The sequence below is a fragment of the Opisthocomus hoazin genome, chromosome 10, assembly GCF_030867145.1.
Source record: "Opisthocomus hoazin isolate bOpiHoa1 chromosome 10, bOpiHoa1.hap1, whole genome shotgun sequence".
Classification (NCBI taxonomy): domain Eukaryota; kingdom Metazoa; phylum Chordata; class Aves; order Opisthocomiformes; family Opisthocomidae; genus Opisthocomus; species Opisthocomus hoazin.
This window is the reverse complement of record NC_134423.1, coordinates 23,830,412-23,847,962: the sequence shown is the minus strand read 5'-3', so window position 1 is coordinate 23,847,962 and position 17,551 is coordinate 23,830,412. Positions and strand designations below refer to the sequence as shown.

The 17,551-nt window shown below is 56.4% G+C and overlaps 1 protein-coding gene across 4 annotated transcripts; it reads right to left on the bottom strand.

Annotated features, from left to right (window-relative positions):
• Nucleotides 1-3,205: 3,205 nt before the first annotated feature.
• On the bottom strand, nt 3,206-17,371 carry RHCG (Rh family C glycoprotein). Of its 4 annotated transcripts, none has more exons than XM_075432024.1 (10): nt 17,047-17,371; nt 8,029-8,215; nt 7,403-7,553; nt 6,515-6,662; nt 5,954-6,120; nt 5,122-5,259; nt 4,629-4,765; nt 3,978-4,102; nt 3,577-3,650; nt 3,206-3,436 (listed from the first exon to the last, which is right to left on the bottom strand). In XM_075432024.1, the coding sequence occupies exons 2-10, from the start codon at nt 8,193-8,195 to the stop codon at nt 3,371-3,373; spliced, it is 1,173 nt and encodes a 390-aa protein (XP_075288139.1). In that variant the 5' UTR covers nt 8,196-8,215; nt 17,047-17,371; the 3' UTR covers nt 3,206-3,370. The 4 variants fall into 4 exon arrangements, with proteins under 4 accessions (XP_075288139.1, XP_075288141.1, XP_075288138.1 ...); XM_075432026.1 differs by lacking the exon at nt 17,047-17,371 and adding an exon at nt 15,296-15,469; XM_075432023.1 differs by lacking the exon at nt 17,047-17,371 and adding an exon at nt 11,575-11,856.
• Between the last annotated feature and the right edge of the window lie 180 nt (nt 17,372-17,551).

Below are 17,551 nucleotides of genomic sequence, written 5' to 3'. Positions count from 1 at the left end.
TACATACGGGGCACGTCGCAGCGGGAGATCAGCCACTGCCGAGAAAAAAAGAAAGATTCAAGAAAGATGAGGAGCTACTGGAGAGAGTCCAGTGGAGGGCTATGAGGATGATGAGGGGACTGGAGCATCTCTTCTACGAGGAAAGCCTGAGGGAGCTGGGCTTGTTCAGCCTGAAGAAGAGAAGGCTGCGAGGGGACCTAATATATGCTTAGAAATATCTCAAGGGTGGGTGTCAGGAGGATGGGGCCAAACTCTTTTCAGTGGTGCCCAGCGACAGGAAAACGGGCAACGGGCACAAACTGAAGCACAGGAAGTTCCGTCTGAACACGAGGAAGAACTTCTTCCCTCTGAGGGTGACGGAGCACTGGAACAGGCTGCCCAGGGAGGTTGTGGAGTCTCCTTCTCTGGAGATATTCAAGACCTGCCTGGACAAGGTCCTGTGCAGCCTGCTGTAGGTGACCCTGCTTTGGCAGGGGGGTGGGACCAGATGCCCCACAGAGGTCCCTTCCAACCCCGAACATTCTGTGATTCTGTGAATGAGCCTGTTTCAGCCCAAACGTGGGGCTTGCACCCTGTACCTGCACCCAAGCACACCAGCATGCACATGGGCACAGGCGTAAGCACACGAGCTGCCTTCTCCCAGGCAGGCCCACAGACAGGGACCCTCTGCAGAGGCACGGGGGTCCCCACCAGCACTGGGGGACAGGGGAGGAGAGCAACACCTTCCCTCGAAATCTCCGCAGCAGCTCGCAGGAGCGCGAGTGCGAGCAAAGCCCACCACCTGCCTATTAAAAGCAGGATTAAATGGTGCTATTCCCCCCCTCCCCGCCCCTTCCCGCTCTCTCTAACATCATCCCCTTGGGGAAACTACCACCTCTACATGAGATTTTCCTTTTTGTTTTTTGTCAACCTCTTTTCTGCTCCCGTGCCCCATAGATCCCAGGGGATTAGCAGCCAGTCTGGGCCTTCCAGCCTCCTCGAAGGCGGGTTGTTTCAGCCAGCCCCCCCATGGGAACCTGCCCCAGGACAACTTCGGTCAATGCCTCCGGTGCTTCCCAGCCAATTTGTACCACCTAATCCCCGCGGGTATCGACAGCCCCTTTCTCACACCGAGCTGGAGCAGCCCAACCCTCTTCTCTCCGTGCTCCCCCGTTGAGAAGCTCTCTGTCCACCGCCGAGGCCGCGACCGCACTTCAAACGCGCCAGCCCGACCCCGTCATTGTTTGGCAGGGAATTAAAACTGCAAGGCCAGCCCCAGCGAGTGATTTAGGTACTGAGACCAGACTGAGCCCCGCGAGAGCACGGGCAATAAAACGCTTCGCTGCCCAGCAGCCTGGGCAATTTAGGTGTCTTCCCACGAGGAGGAGGCAGGGCGGGGAGGGACGGGGAGCGGGGTCGGGGCTCCTTCTGCTGGCACGCGCACATGGGGTCGGACCATCTCCTGGCGCTCGGAGACCTGCCCCACCAGAGATGCGGGCTGGCCACATCGCTAAAGCAACAAGAGTTGCTCAGTCTTCGCAGTTACTGATCCCTGCAGTCCCTTGCAAGATGCCGGGAGGAAAGACCAGAGGCCACGCGGGCTGGACATGGTGTCCCCGTGGTGGGACAGTCACTCCCTGGGGGCTGACATGGCTGGATGCTGGCTGATCTGGGAGGTGGCCAGAGGGTCAGATGGGGTGGGACAGAAGGGCACTGGTCCAGTGATGTGGTAAGCAATGCAGTGCCCAAGAGGTTTGCTTCTGCTTTCAGGTGGTGTTGAAGACTTGCAGGAAAAAGTTTAGGACTCCAGTTTTGAAATGAGATTGTCTACAGAGCCTGTCACTAAATGTCCCTGTGATGGTTTCTGACAGGCTCTGTGGACGAAGCTGTGAACAGAAAATGGCTGTGACATCCTTTCCCCAGTGCAAAGAGGCTGGGAGGAGATCTCCTTCCTTCAGCAGATCCCAGCACAGGGAAATCGGAAATTGCTCCCCATTTTCCCATCCCTGCCCTGGGGAAACGGTGCAGGTCAACGTACTCTGAGCCTCTGCAGGGATCATTCTCTGGAGACTGTTTCTAACCCCTGTCAGACATCTCCTTTGCCATCATAACAGAATATACAATACACCACCAGCTGGCAAGAGGGCTAGAGCTCCTAACAGCCCAGGTACGGTATTTCTGAATTTCCTCTTAGCCAACAACCCCTTTCCCTGCATCCCACACCGTTGCTGTGCTTGAGACCTTGCCTACGGAGAATTTTAGGCCTTTTCTTATTTTGTCACCCTTCTTTCTTCCAACAGCGAGGTTGTCTCAGGCCAGAGGCAATGCTGGTTCAGAAGGGAGCATCCCCTGTGCCTGGCTGTCCCCATCCCCGTACCATGGCGGGTGAACACAGTGTTTCGGCGCCTCCTCCTGTCACAATGTTTTTCAGCTCCACCAAGCAAAGTGTCCAATTAGAGCAGAGCCTCTTGCTTCCATCTTTGCCGACATTTAATTAACATGCTGCTGCTGGCAGCTGCTGACAAATTCCAGAAACATGTTGCAAAGGGTTTTTGTCTTTACCCAGCATGGAAAATGAGGGTGTCATATCCCAAGGGGATGTGAATAGCTACTTTTGACTCCCCCCCTCAGGTGTGAGAATTACAGCTAGATACGGTGAAGAGACCTATCAGCCCTCCTACCTTCTTCCCCCCCCCCTTCCTTTTCCTCTTCTGCTCCTCAATCATATCACCCTGGAAAACACACAGGTTTTAGGCCTAATTTTCATTCCTGTCTCCTCCAGCTCTGGCTGGAGCCTGATGGTCCGGTTAAGAGCCTGGGGCTGTGCTCTGGCTTTGGGCTCGTCCCATCAAGACAGCACCAGTAAGGGGAAGGAATGGTCCGACAGCGCTGGGAGGAATGGCTGAACCCAAAGCAGAGGACAGGGCCATGCCAGCCTGCACCATACGCGCAGAAAAAGGCTCCCAGGTAGCTGCTGGAGGCCTCAGCAGAGCAGCTGAGAAGGTGACGGTGGGGGGATGTAGCAGCGTAGCCAGCCTCTGGCCCTCGCCCAGGCCTCGGGCAGCAGCACGAGCACGGGGACAGCGGCTGCACCCCGGCACCGTCCCCTCAGGGCGCCAGCCCCGGCTGCGCTCCCCGCACCGGCTCAGCCCTGCCGCGGGAAGCCTGGCGGGAAGCCGCCGCTCACACAAGGGAGCGCAGGCCTGGAAAGAAGAACATGGTTTGTATTTTATTCACAACGGCTCGTTACAAAAAGCGGGAGAGGAGGGCAGAGCCGGGTGCCTCGTCGTCACGGGGAGAAAGCGAGCTTCACCCCCGAGGAGCAGGGGGAAGACGATGGCGGGAGGCCCCGCCGCCCCCTGAGGGGCAGCGCCCGCGGCGGGGAGGCGGCTCAGGGAGAGGCGGGCTTGTCGGGGTTGTGCATGTGGTACGCGTCGCCCTCCTCGTCCTCCGGCACCTGCGAGCGGCACAGCCCCCTCAGCGCCGCGGGGCCGCAGCGCCATCTTGTGCCGCCCGCCTCGGCCCCCAGCCCCGCCCTGCGCCGCTCGCCTCGGCCCCCAGCGCCGCTCCCGCCGCCCGCCTGGGCCCCCGCCTCACCTCCCAGTAAATGCCGTCCTCGAAGCAGTTCTCGGCGGCGGCGTCGCCCCAGATCGGCAGCTTCAGGACGGCCCCTGGAAGCGGGCGGGCAGGGCGGTGGGCCGCGGGCCTTGGCGCCGTGTGGGGTGCAGGGCGGTGGGCCGGGGTCCGCCCGCCGCGGCTCAGAGGGGGCGATCCCTGGCGCGGAGCTCAGTGCGGATCCCCCTTTCCTCCGAACCCGCCGAGCCTGCTGCCCGCTTGGCTGCCCCGTGTCCCCTGCCGGGCGTCCCAAGGGTGCGAGGAAGCCCGGGGCCGCGGCTCTCGCCGTGCGAGCGGGAAGGCCGCGTCCAGCCGCAGGCAGGGGTACGTGGGCGCTCCCGTGGCAGCCAGCCCTCGCCTCTCCGCGCTCGCCTCCTGCTTACCCACAAGGGCCCCCCCGGCGAAAGCCATCAGCAGAGACACCATGATGCCGGCCGCCTGGAACCCGCCTTGGACGCTGGGCGTCCGCGTCCGGTACTGCCCAGTGAAGTCAAACGCCTGGATAAAGCTGCCAAGGGCAGAAATGGCAAGGATTGCCCCCAGCAGGAGATCCTCCCCGGCTCTGGAGGAGCAGTGTTGCCCTGCTCCCTCGGGGAACCCTCCCTGGCCCCATCCCTCTTCTGCAACGGACCAGGAGACTGTTGCAATGACACAAAACACAGCTCACTTCCTTCTCCTCTGGCCCCTGGCAAAGCTTCACCTAGGAGAAGCCCCAAATACAAACATTTCTTTTGTATTTCAGACCTTCAGCCTCACATGACCCTCCAGAACAACACAGGGGTGGAGGGCGGAGCGCTGCCCTGCCCACCATGCCCCAGAATAATGCCAGAGAGTGGGGTCATGGCTCACTTTTTGAGGCCATCAGAAATCGGCTGCAGGAGATGAGTCTTTTACTCTTCAGTAAGCCCAACACAGCCAGTGCACCCCCATGTTTTTGAGAGGGAAAGGGGCAAAGCTGTTAATTGCTCCTTGCTCCCGTCCCAAGGACCCCCAGGTAAAACCTATTCTCAGTGAAGGTTCTGAAGCTGTCTTACCCTTCCTTTCCATAGACATCCTCTGTGGCTGCAGCTGCAGTGATGGCCCCCACAATGCCCCCAATAAGGCCCGGCATGGCGTGGAGGTTGTGGATGCCGCACGTGTCCTGGATGTGCAACCTGGACTCCAAAAAAGGCTGAGGGGAAGGGAGTTAGAGGGACATCAGGGACACAAGTGCAGCCCTGGAAAGGATTAGTTCCTTGCATGGAGGACTGGGATAAGTGGAGAAGGAAGAGTGATATTGTGTCCCATTAAAGAGCTAAGGGCTTGTAGACGCAGATGTGAGCCAAGCTCAAGATAAAATAGCAATGTATCCTCCAAACACTCTCCTGTTCAGATACTAAACCTTCTTGAGCATTTTGGGGCAGTAAATGGAGTCAGAAGCACATCTATGTAAGGGATGGTGGAAAGCAGGAACCCTTGAAGGGAAGTGAATCAATTTCTGGTCTCCCTGCCAGGCCCAGGGCTGCAGACCCCTAGAGCAGCACTCACCGTGAAGTAGACATACCCCACCGTGGTCACGATGCCACAGATGGACCCGACAATGAGGGAGCCATATGGAGTCAGCATCATCTCCGCACTGGTGCCCACGGCCACGCCGCCCGCCAGCGTTGCGTTCTGGATGTGGACCTGTAGAAGAAGCCGCCCTATCTTGGCATCCTGGGGAGATCGCAATTGCTCAGGGATGGTGCAAATGGCAAAGCAGGAGAATCAGCTCTGAAAATGTTTCCAGAGAAAATACCAGGGCCCATTTTCCTGCTTGTTGGTGAAAAACAAGAGAAGAACAGGCAGCCTCTGTCTGTAGCACAGGCTCACAGACTCCCACTCCCCGTACCACACACATTCTTTGCATCCACAAACCTGGGTGGGGAGCTGTGATGAGATGGAAATTGTCTCACCCATGTGTCACGCAAGCTCTGCTGTCACAGAGACATGTCACCCACACACATAACACGTACAAGTCACCCCCCGATTGCTCACGAGCTGCCGCGCAGGCCCTGCTCAGCTCGCTGGAGAGCACTGCCAAACACGGCTCTGCAACATGACCATCAGGAGCTCTTTGGGCAGAGCAAGTCCAGCCCCTGCTGCGACTTAGGTCCACTGCGTGCAGGACATCACCCAGCTCCTCAAACGCTGCAGGACTCACTTCCCACCTGCTTATTCAATACAGCCTCTGGGTTTCTGCCTGGATGCTGTTTGCACCACCGCTCTCTGAAACCCAGTGCCTGTTCAGCAACTGACAAGTGACAATCTTTTCCTGGACCCTCGATCGACTTCATTATAAGTCCCCTGGGCATCACAGGGCTCTCTGCTCCCACCTTACCATGTCAAGCTTGCCTTTCTTCTGCAGCATGCTGGAGAAGGCCATTGTGGTGAGGACGCAAGCGGCCAGCGAGCAGTACGTGTTTATGGCAGCCCGGTGCTGGGCATCTCCATGATTAGAAATGGCTGAGTTAAAACTGGGCCAGTAGGTCCATAGATACAGGGTGCCTGCAGGGATGAGGAGGAGGGGATAAAGAAGAGAAAGGGAAAATAGGGAATACAGGGATTGAAAAAACCTCTAAAGAAGATCTTTCTGCACAGGGGGAAGTTAAATCCCATAGTCCCACTGACCCGGAGGTGCACCCCCATGATGGGACCAGCATCAGGAGGGGCTGGCAGAGAGGAGGATCCAAAACGCATCCTCATCTTCCCAGGCACCATCTCAGCCCAGCCACTGATGAAGGGAGCTGAGTAGCTCTGAGAGGTGGAAGACCGAGATACAGAGCTTCTCAGCCCCAGATCCTGATTTCAGTTTTGTTTCCCCAGAGACGTGGGAGGGACCAGCCCTCTGCAGCCGAATGGTCTGCATGCACCAGTGCCCCCGAGGTGGGGGCTGACTCACCGATCATAGCGAAGAGGTCGGAGTGGTACACGGAGCCCTGCTTGTCCTTACTTTGCTCCAGGTTGGGTCTGTATAGGATGCGTGTCACTGTGAGGCCAAAGTAGGCTCCAAAGGTGTGAATGGTCATGGAGCCACCTGCGTCCTTAACCTGCAGCCATGGGAAAACAGAGGTTCGCTTCTGCAGTCACTACTTGTTTTGGAGCTGAGGTCTGGTTTGCATCATGCCCAACTTGTCTGCGCACCCATCCTTCCAGCCTGCACTCAGTCATGGGTAAAGGGGGACAAAAGTGCTCTGGTCCTGCTGTCTACCCCACTCACTTGGTCCTGTGCATGGCCATTGCATTCCTCCTAGCTTTCCCTTGGAAGTCGTCGAAGCAGAGGGGAGTTTCCTAATGGCAAGCGGGTTGCGGCGATAGCCAGGTTGGCTCCCATGTGCACTCAGGTCTTCTGGGAGCTAATTTGCTTCCCAGCCCTCCAAGCCCTCTCTCAGAGGGCAGGAGTCCCGCCTCTGTCAGCAGACATCTTGTCCTCTTTATCTCTTGATTTCCTTCTACAACACCCATATCCCAGCAGGTAAAACAGATGAGCGGGAAATCTCAGACACAAAGAGAATGACTGGCCCTTTGTGCTAAGACTCCCTGCCTGCCTCGGGAGCTGTGGCGAAGGGACCCAGTGCTCTTGAATCACCAGGCTTGTGTGTAAAACTCTGGGAGATCTCCCTTCTCAGGGAACCCATCTTTTATAATCTGTCTAATTTTTCTGCCTGAATTCTTGCATTTCAAATGCTTGTGAAGGCAGTGGCTTGGTGGAGCCATAGCAAGGGGAGACAGTTTGGAGAGACATGGAGAGGAAGGAGCAGAACCAACTGGGTGCTGCCTAAAGCCTTACGTGAAGCAGGTTGAGGAGGATGTACTCGTTCACCGCGAAGAGAGGGACTTGAAACAAAGCCATGACGAGGATCTGTATGGGGCTGGTTTTGCCCAGGATGGCCCCAAAGGCAATGCACACAGAGCCCACACAGAAATCAGCATTGATCAGGCTGGAAAAGGCGAAGGGAAATTGTGGTTTAATAAGGAAATCCTCTTCCATAACTCAGCCTCACCTGCCCCCAGCTCTAGAGATCCCACTTGAAGACAAAGAGGTGATTAGGAGCCAGCTCTGGATTTCCCACTGACCTTCCTCCCATCCTGACAGACTGTCCAGGAAAGGTGCTTTCCCCCAGATTATGTAAATAATGTGGGATATCTATGTTCTCAGCACTAGCATCCATGGTGCTTGGCTTGGGACTAAGGGGCGATGCTCATCTTGCATTTCCCTTTGAACAGTACCACCATAACGGCAGGTACCTTTGGGCTAAAAGGTGGAAAGCCAGTGGAAGTATGTGGAGGGAAGACAGCATTTTAGACTCATTTGCACACAACAGAGGGACAGGCGCTGCCAGCTGCTTGGCTCCCATCCCAGCTCTTCCACTGGGCAGTCAAGAGGTGGCATCTCAGAGCCCATCTCCTCCTTACTTCTCCACTCCGATGAGGATCTTCCCACTCTTGAAAGAGTGGAACCAGCCTTGCATCAGGAGAGCCCACTGGATCCCAAAGGCAGCAACGAGGAAATTGAAACCCACAGCTCCAAATCCATAACGCTTGAGGAACATCATGAGGAAGCCAAAGCCCACAAAGATCATCACGTGGACATCCTGGAAAGCTGTGCAGAGGGAAAGAAACATCAGCTCTGTGGGGAAGGCAGGGCTGCGAGTGCCGTTTGAAGTCGTCGGTGAAAGGAAACTAACAATATCGGTGGTGGAAGGGGGGAAATTCAAGAGAAAATGTGTGTTTGTCCCACGTCCCCACATTTCTAAGCACTCAGCTTACGGAAACTGGCTTTTGGTTAAAAGGCTCAGTTTTGAAAGTAAAAATGTTCTTTAAAAGCTGCGTGCAAGAGAATACCAGAGACTAATGGAATGTACAAAGGAAAACATTTTTCTATTCAGATTGTTTTTTCCCCTTTTGTAAAAAATTCAGAAAATGTCACATAAAATGGACTGTGAAGTTTTGCTAAAAACACATGAATGGTCATTTTGGGTAGGCCCATCCAATGCAGGGTCCTGGTGATGGCTCAGAGCAAGAAGAATACAAGAATAAGGGAAGTTTACAAATACATTTTTAAACGCCGCTGAAAACAATAGCAAAATACCTTGAGACCAGGATCCCACCTTGTGAGGTCTTGAGTGCTTAAACCAGAGAGACCCAGTTCTGTCCACAAACGCTCAGACTCGCTAGCTTGAGCCCCTCAGATGCCCTTCCCCGGGGGAAACCAAACCTGTGTGAGCCTCTTGAAAGAACTTCTTGGTGCAGTAAACCTGCTGTACTTTTTAATGCTGCACGTTTCTATCAGATAAGCATCGCTTTGCAATTAAGCGAGCTGAAACGCTGCATGCTTACAAACGGATCTAGGCAAACCTTCACGCTGGCGGACAGCCTGCCCATGAAAGGAGCAGGAGACCCGAGGCTGGGTTCCCCCGCTGGGAGACTCCCACCAGCAAACCCGCACTGTGAAACAGGTAAACACAGCACAGAGTGAGCTACGCCAGCAAGTTCTGCATTACACAGTGCACAAACCATTATAGCCTCTATAACCAGCAACGTCTGTGTGCCTCAGAGAAGGTACAAGCTCAGGGCAAACAAAATTCAGTGACTGAGAATCTGCTCTACCCTGAACCCGTGCTAGAATCCAGCGGCCCCTGATCCGCTCCTGCAGGGACGGTGGGGTCATATCTGCTGCTTCCACTAAGGGCTGGGTGAGGATCCGGGTGTAGCTCTGCAGAAGTCTTGTTTCTCGTCGTTTCGTTCTTTACAAGATCTTGCGACTTGTTTAAGGATGAGCATTCGGACAGGCTCCAGCAGTGTAGTGCCATGTTGCAGAGACAGGTTAATCTGCTTGTTTTAAAAAGTGTCCCCCATGCCTATGAAATCACTCGTAAAAAAAGGAAGGAGACGAGATCAGCAGCTGGCACTGTTCAGCAGAGGTCACTTCAAATGCACTTCTCCGCATGTCCTAAGAACCAGGCTTCCTAACTCTTGCTTTACCATACAATCCCACAGACTTTCCCTCTGCAGCTGTATTTATTCTCCCCACCTCTCTTCTCCAGCGTAAGCAGCACAATACACAGCTAGATTTTCTGCTGCCATTTGCAGTATATATTCCCACTCCCACCCGAAAAGCAGAAATACACAGGTCAGAGTTAAAGCTGCGGACTGCAAACCCTCTGAAAACACAGAGGATCCCCGCTGTGTGATAGATCCTGTACAAACCCAGGAGGAAGAGCTGGTCTTTCTTCAAACAGCACCCAGTCTAAAGCCTTTTTCTAAACCTTGCATTTGTTTTCCCTTGGGAAGAATAACATGGACATCACTCAGAAGCAGCCCAGGTGCGGCCATGCCCTAAAGGTTTTATGACCCTGCTTTTGTGAGAGGGCAATTGCTGTCACTATCAAGACAAAGTGTTTGGGCTTGGGAATGCTACCTGTGCCAAAGAATCTCATTTCCTTTTCCTGAAGATCAGATGAGTCACCCATTAGGGAATATCACTATGCGATTCAAAATGAGCGATTGTCTCACCGACTGGACCTGGCAATGGGCACCACTGACACAACCACACACAGGCTTCCTCCTGCCTGCTTCCCCAGTCAGCTCTGGGCTTGGAGGACCCGTCAGTTTGTCACTGCTGTCCCGCTGCCATTGCGGACAGGTCCTATGGACAGCAGTGGTCGCAGACACGATGATACAAATGATCCTCGGGTGTTTAACCAGCACACTCTCTTCTGAGCAGCGCTGGATGGACACAGGGATCAAAATGCCAGGGCTTGGTTGCCTTGCCATGTTTGTTCATCTTTGCAGAGAGAGAATATTTCTGATTAGATAATGGAGAAAAACCATCTGTGCTTTTCGGCACGTGAGCCCTTCCTCAGGTCTGAAAACAGAAATGTAACTCAGAGCTCAACTGAGCTAAGCAGTTGCTCTTAGGTTGATTTAGTTGTGTGAATCCATGCAGTCATTTGAGGGGGAATATCTGGTGCTGCCCAGCGGGGGTGGGATATGAGGAGAGAAGAGATGGCATGTCCCTAGCTCCTACAAGCTCTTTCTTGGACGCCTGATGTCCCCCCAGCACATCAGTGACAAGAGCAGCCCTCGGGCACTGCTGCTGCTTCACGCCAGCCTGCGTGGGGTTAGTCCCAGGGGCAGATCTCGAGGGAGAGCCCAGGGTAGCCATGGCTGTACACTAACCCGGAGGCCAGCTGAGCAGCGGGTTTCTGTAAGCAAATCCTCTTCTGAACTACCTAATCCTCAGCAGCTACAGGTTTCTATAGCTCCTTTGATTTAGCAGGTGTTTTTAATGGAAATGTTCTAAATAGACGCATGACTCAGGCCCGTTGCTTCCTTGGAAACAATCACCTACAGAAGCAGCCTGTTCTGAACGGCTCGCAGAGCTGACCAGCCCTGGAGATCAAAGCCGGCCAAATGCAGCGCCTGGCCAGAAGGGCTTTAACCGCCTGAATAATCCCCGCGGCAATACGATGCAGCCACCCAAGAGCCCCGGGAACCTGGCAGGTTAGGAGGACTCCAGCATCGAAATGCCAGTAGCTAAAGGGTGATTTACTAGGGAGGGGGAGGATGTTGGAAGGGGAGGAAGATGTCACAGGATCTCGACAGCCGTTTCTCTGTATGCACAGAAAAGCTCGCTCTGATCCAGAGCCGAGGGAGGGGGCAGCAAGCCGAAACTTGCAGGGTGCTGGGAACATGTCAGGCCTATTCCTGGAAAAAAGACGTCACGTACTGGTGTCATGGTACCCTGCTGACAAAGCCCCAAGAGCACTGGAGGGCCACGAAGCTTTGCTCTTACTCTTTGGTGTGCCCCAAGCCAGCCTCAGGGCAAGAGCCTGACTTTCCAGCAGTTGGTGGAGACGTTGCTTTTGACAGGCTCTGCCACGGGGTGGGATGCGATGGGTTGGGATAGGATGGGATGGGGACCAGCCAGCACCGGGACTACGCTTCCCAAATACTCACACGGGTATCGGAAGTAGAAATCGTTCTCTATGTCGCTGGTCAGGTTCATCTCTCGCTTCTCTTCCTCCCAGTGCGCGTCAGCTTCGGGGCCGAAGCGCACGAAGACCCCGAAGAGGACAATCATGGCCACCTCCCAGAGGAGGCAGACGAGCGGCAGCCGCCAGCGCATGTTCGTGTTCTTCGCCATGCCCTGGTGCCGCGGCCGCTCCATCCGCAGGGATCCCTGGGGGCCCGGCAGACCGCGTGAGCCCGCATCCACCGCGCCCGGCCAAGGCGGGCGACATATATAGGTTGGAGAGGGCAAGGTGGGGCCCAGGGAGGTGCCTGCAGCAGGATCACGTTTCAGAGCACGGGAGCTTCGCAAGCTTGCTCCTCTCGCCCTCCTTCCTCCCTGGGAGGAGGGACGGGTCTCGGCACCTTTTCTCCAAGCGGCTCCAAGCACCTCTGAGCCCTGCCTCCCCGACCACGAGTAGATGTGGAGGCCAGTGTGAGGGGGGAGTGGAGCCCGGCCGTCCTTCCCCCTGCGCTGCCCATCCCCACGCCCCTTCCCTTCCCCTCGCAGGAGCACCCTGACCCCCGCCACCCCCAGTGCCCTCCCTCCCTGCGCCGGGTGCTCGCCCCACCGCCCCACGGGCTCTGCAGGCACCCTTCCCCGGCCAGCACCGAGGGTGAAGGCAGGGTGCCCCCTGCTCCAGCTCTTGCTGTCCCCCTGTCCCGCAGGGTGCAGCAGCAGCCCCAGGAGACTCTTCGCCCCGGGGTGAGACCGTCCTGCTCCTCGCTTTGCAGCACGCATCCGGACAGTCGACCACGCTGTGCTTGCCAGGGTGGAGGTGAGCGGGAACAGGCTTGCCGCCCTGTGCAGGGCAACTCCCAGAGCCTCCTGGGCAACGCCAAACTGTCACCGGGGCCCGTGTCCTCCCAGGACCCTCTGTCCCAGGTGCAGAGATGGAGTGACACAGCCCTGCTGCAGCAGGGGTCTGCCTGACCCCTAACCAGAGCTGCTGGCTCTCTTTGACCGAGAGCAAATGGGGCCGAGCCCAGGGGCCATGCTCCCTTCCAATGACCAGGAGAAGATGAGTGGTGGGGCTTCCCCACATCCCTGTTGAGGCAGCCTGAGTCACTGGGCTGGGCATGGATGACACTGCTTTTGGAAAAGCAGTCCATGGGACAGTCCCGGGGGAAGAGGAAGATATATGCTTTAGACCAGGTGCCAAGATCCTGCACGCATGCATAGACATGCAGTGGCCCTGCCAAGGCTGCCATATATCTAGAAGGATGTTCAGGTGACACAGGTCCCAGCATTTCCCGGAGTGAGTTACCCAGCGCATCCTCCCATCAAGGGCTGCACGAACCAGGGCGGTACTCTGAGACGGTGCTGGAGACCTCAGAGCTGCAGCTTAGATGTCTTCTCTTCTGGTATGAGGCTTCCTTTAACCAACAAACATAAACACAATGCTCCCTTTTTCCCATGGTTTTGAACCACGTGCTCTTTCCCCAAACAGCCGGGTGAGACCTCCAAGCAGATCCCAGCTCCTTCCTCTGCCTGCAGATCTCAGAGACGCCTGTCAGTCTTCACGAGATGAAAGACTGCAGCCCAGGCACGCTGCCCAAATAGTGGCCCACAGGCTGAGCAAGCAGCACTGATTTCTGTGTTGATTAGGCAATAATTTGAGTTTATCATTTTTCCTTGTTTGCTTTCTTCTCAAAATGACGGATGGCAGGAAAATTCTGTGGATGGTCTTGAAGAGACTGAAAGCCACACAAAATCGTTCTCCAACCTCATTTGGGCCCCATGCAGGCAGCAGGGCAGAGGCAGCTGTGGGAAGAGCTGGGGAGATGCAGCTCAGGAGAGCTTCTGTGCGGCAGAGGAACCAGCTAGCGATCCAGACACACCAGGGAGGGTCAGCTGGGAGAAAGCAACTGAACCCAGACAACAAGTGAACACCAGACCAAGGGAAAGCATCGGGGTGCAGGCTCCCTCCCACAGCCCCAGGGGAGCTCTAGGAGGTCTACACTGCAAACCAGCGCTGTGCTTGTCTCAGCAAGGGTCCAGACTAGCACCCCTCCCCTTCTGTCCATGCTGGGGCTGAGAATAGAGAACTCCATCTGCCGAGCCCTTCACCGTGCACAAGCAGAGCTTCAGCCGGTTTTGGCTGGACTGGGGTCACTTGGTGAGGACAACTAAAGCAAGTGGATGTTGCTGTTGTCCTGAGGATGGGCGCTCCCTTGAGCGATGCTGCTCAGGGCCCACCCACTATGTTTTTGGGTCTCCCATTACACATGGTTTCTGCAGAGCAGTCTCAGCTGTACGCACCAGGAAAGAAGAGATCTCCGGCTAGAAAGAAGCTGAAATCCCTAAACAATACCTGCGCCCTAATCGCTAGAAGCACTGTTGATAGTTGCGTGTTCTTCTGCCAGCTACGTGGTAGGACCAGTCTTCAGCCCTGCCCTAGAGCAGCTCTTAGACACCTTGAGAAAGGCAACACAGAGGCACAGAGGATCATTTTATAACATAAAGGAGTTTGCTAAGGCCTGGTGGTGTAGCTACCAGCAATTACGCTCCGTGATTCCCTTTAGCAGAAGAAACCAAACTGCAGAGCTTTCCAATCCAGGGTGTCACTGAAATGGCAGTGTCTCTAGAAAAGCAGCTCACAAAGCCCTTACACAGCCCGGGAGGCAGCAGCTCTGTCCCACCTGCTGTCCCCAGCCCCTCTCCCCTGCGTCTGGAGGTCGAGGACAAAGGCTAAAAGCTTTTCTGCTGGCCCGATAGTCTCACCTTGCTGCGCTGCCTTGCACTGCCCCTCCTTATCAACCTGCAGATCAGCACTTTGCCACTGCAGTCCCATCAGAGCCGGCACGGTCCAGTGGCTGCCCACGCCATGAGAGACCATTAAAGGACCAGCTTCTCTCCAGGCTCCTTTGCAGGGCCAGGGTAACGCTGGAAAGGCTGACAGGGCCGTGCCAGCACAAGCGCCTGCAGCGACGCAGGCAGACCGCTTCCTACGGTGGGTTAGACCAAATCCTTTGCGTCCATCCTGCAAGGTACCTAACTGCGTGGTGGGATGCGTGGGGCAGATTTCAGCACGCCCCAGTCACAAATGTCAACCTGCCTAAAAGCCCAGTTGGAAAATCCACACAGATGTGAGCCAGCACGATGTGGACTGGAAGCAACGCTTGCCTGCTCCACCACTGAATTTGGTACATCACATCCAGTGCCCGTCAGAGCGGACTTTCCCCAGAAAATATCAGGATGACGCTGGGGGAAGAGGGGCAGGTACGTCTGCCCTTCTGCTCTGGAGATGCGGGACCAGGCTGGCAGCGGTCAGGTCTCTGTTGCCTTGGGAAGGCTCTGGATGAGGGTTGTACAGTACTGGTCCCAGCTGGGTCTCTCCCAGTTTCTCACTTTTATGAGCACTAAAAATACTTGAGACGTAAAAACAAAATCTAAAGTGCACAGAAATCCCTCCCTCTTGCCTGGAGGCCTCGGGGCCGCTTCACCCTGGAGAGGAGGGAATGGGGGCTCCTTGGGTCACTGCGAACTGTCTTGGCAGATCTTATCGCAGCCAGCGCTGGGGCCAAGGCACTGGGCTGGCTCAGAGAGGTGACCACAAAGCTGAGGAACCCGGGGGTCTGGAGGCACCTGGGGAGGGCAGAGCTGGAAGCACCATGTCCATCGTCAGCAGTGTTGCAGGCGCTGGCCTGGCAGTCCCTGCCTGCTTACCCTCGCCTTTTCCTCCTTTATCTCCTGGCAGCTCCAAGGATACGCTGAAGTGAGGAGAACTGGGTAAAACCAGGCAACACCAGAACTTCTCCAGGGGAGGGATGTGAGGTTGGGCTAGTCCACGTGCAGTGGGCAGTGATCCTTGCTCCTGTCTGGATTTGCCCCAGAGCTCACGTGGGCTTGCCTAGCCCGCTGGCGAGCAGAAGGGAAGCAGATCGATCAAATTCTCTTCCATTAAGACAGAGAAGTGGGGAAGTTGCCTCCCCAGGAGGCACCAGTGACCTCCTAAGTCATACTACACCCAGGCCAATGCCACCTCCGAGGACTTTAACATCCAAGAAGCATAGCCAACCCTCCCAGCATGCCCATTCCCCTCCTGCAGCTCCCTCCCTTCTCAAACAACAGGCTGGAGATCCACCAAGGAGCCCTTTGCCCAGCTTGACTTCCTCTTCCAGAATTAGTGGGCAAAGCGGCAGCAGCCACTACCAGTGGGTGGAGAGGGCACTAGACGATGATGACATGGAGAGGCTCAGAAGCCTTCACACAGCACAAGTGAGCCTCTGGGCATTGCCCAGCATCAAAAGTGACTCATTGCTTGCGCAGGTTCTTGAGAAGTGTCCTGAAAGGGGCTGCCCAGGGAGGTTGTGGAGTCTCCTTCTCTGGAGATATTCAAGACCCGCCTGGACAAGGTCCTGTGCAGCCTGCTGTAGGTGACCCTGCTTCGGCAGGAGGGTTGGACCAGATGCCCCACAGAGGTCCCTTCCAACCCCGACCATTCTGTGATTCTGTGAAAGCAAAGCGTCTGGGTCAATCTGAAACAAAACCCTTCTTGGCTGGCTCAGCAGGATGGCAAACGAGCTTCCCATTGGGGAAGGGACAGAGAGGTGGTATGGTGGGAGATGAAACAGTTTGTTTAAGCCTGGGTCTTCTCAGCCCTCACTGTTAAATATCACTTAGAGATAAATGTTGGAAAAAGGTCAAAATAAAGCAAGACTTTTTAAAGTTTAAAAAAACCACCCTATTTGGATCAAAGTGCCAACCAAACGTGAGTCCAATTTACAAATGATTTTTCTTGTGCCCTCTCCTTCCTCCCAAGAAACCACATTTATCGGCAAGTAAATGATTGTCCAGAGAGAACCCAAGGGCTCTGTTTGAGAGAGGAGACATCGGCGCCCTTGGGGAGCCGGCAGAGAGGGCGAACGTCTCTGCAAGCAGCGCGAGCACGGGACAGCGCAAGAAGCAGAGGCAAGAGCGACGGCGGCTGTCCCGCTGGGAAACATGCCGGGCGGCAGGGCTCAGCCAACATCTCTGATGGCTTTCCCAAGAGCTGGATGGGCTTCAAGAGCAAATATGCTGGGGTGGGCAGGCAAGGAGCAGGGACTTGCGCAGCCAGCGGCGATTCCCTCATCGGGAGCTGCCAGGCTTTGCTGGGAAAAGTCTCCCGTGCCCTGAGTTTGTTTCTGGTACCGGGCGGACGGTGATAAGGCAGGTTTTGGTCACACTCTGCTAAGTGCCCTCAGCAGGCTGCTGGGACGGAAGCCAGTGGCTGGGCGATGGCAGCGGGCACACGGTGGGGCTGGCTCTTCTTCAGGGCTCCTACAGGAGAGCGATTTATCAACAAGCATCACGAGGCGTCTCGCAGGGTCCAGAGCAACCCCCGGGCAGGAGGAGGGACCCGCGGCGCCCGGGGCAGCCCACCCACCCCCGCGGCCAGGGGGACCTGGTGTCCTTCCCAGGTTTCTCCTGCGCACCTGAGTGGGTCAGCTCCTCGCTCCGGCTCGTTAATCCCGCGGGCGCTCCGTCACCGGGTTGGTTGCCCTCTTGTCTTTTGTTGCTTTATAAATACGACCGGGTGCCGGTGACACTGGTTTAGACTGGGACGTTCAAGCCGCGGAGAGGAAGGTGGTGCGGACACCCGAGCGGCTCCGGTCTGGGGGCTCTGCCCACGCTGGGACGCGCTCCCAGGCCCGCGGGGGGACGAGCCCCGGGGCGAGGCGGCCGGCGACCACCCAGCGCCGTCGGCTTCCACCACCCCGGCCCCCGGCGCCGCTTCACCCAGCGCGGGGGAAGCCCCGGGGTGGCACCGCCGGCTCCGCAGGGCCTCCCAGGCCGCCGGCTGGGCTTCCGGCCCAGGCCCCGGCTGCTGACGGGGCTGCGGAGGATCCGGTGCGCGGGCTGCCTGCGGTGACATCACGGCGCTGACATCATCGCGGCGTCACCGCCTTCGCGCCCAATTAAGGGAGAAGAAAGCTGTGG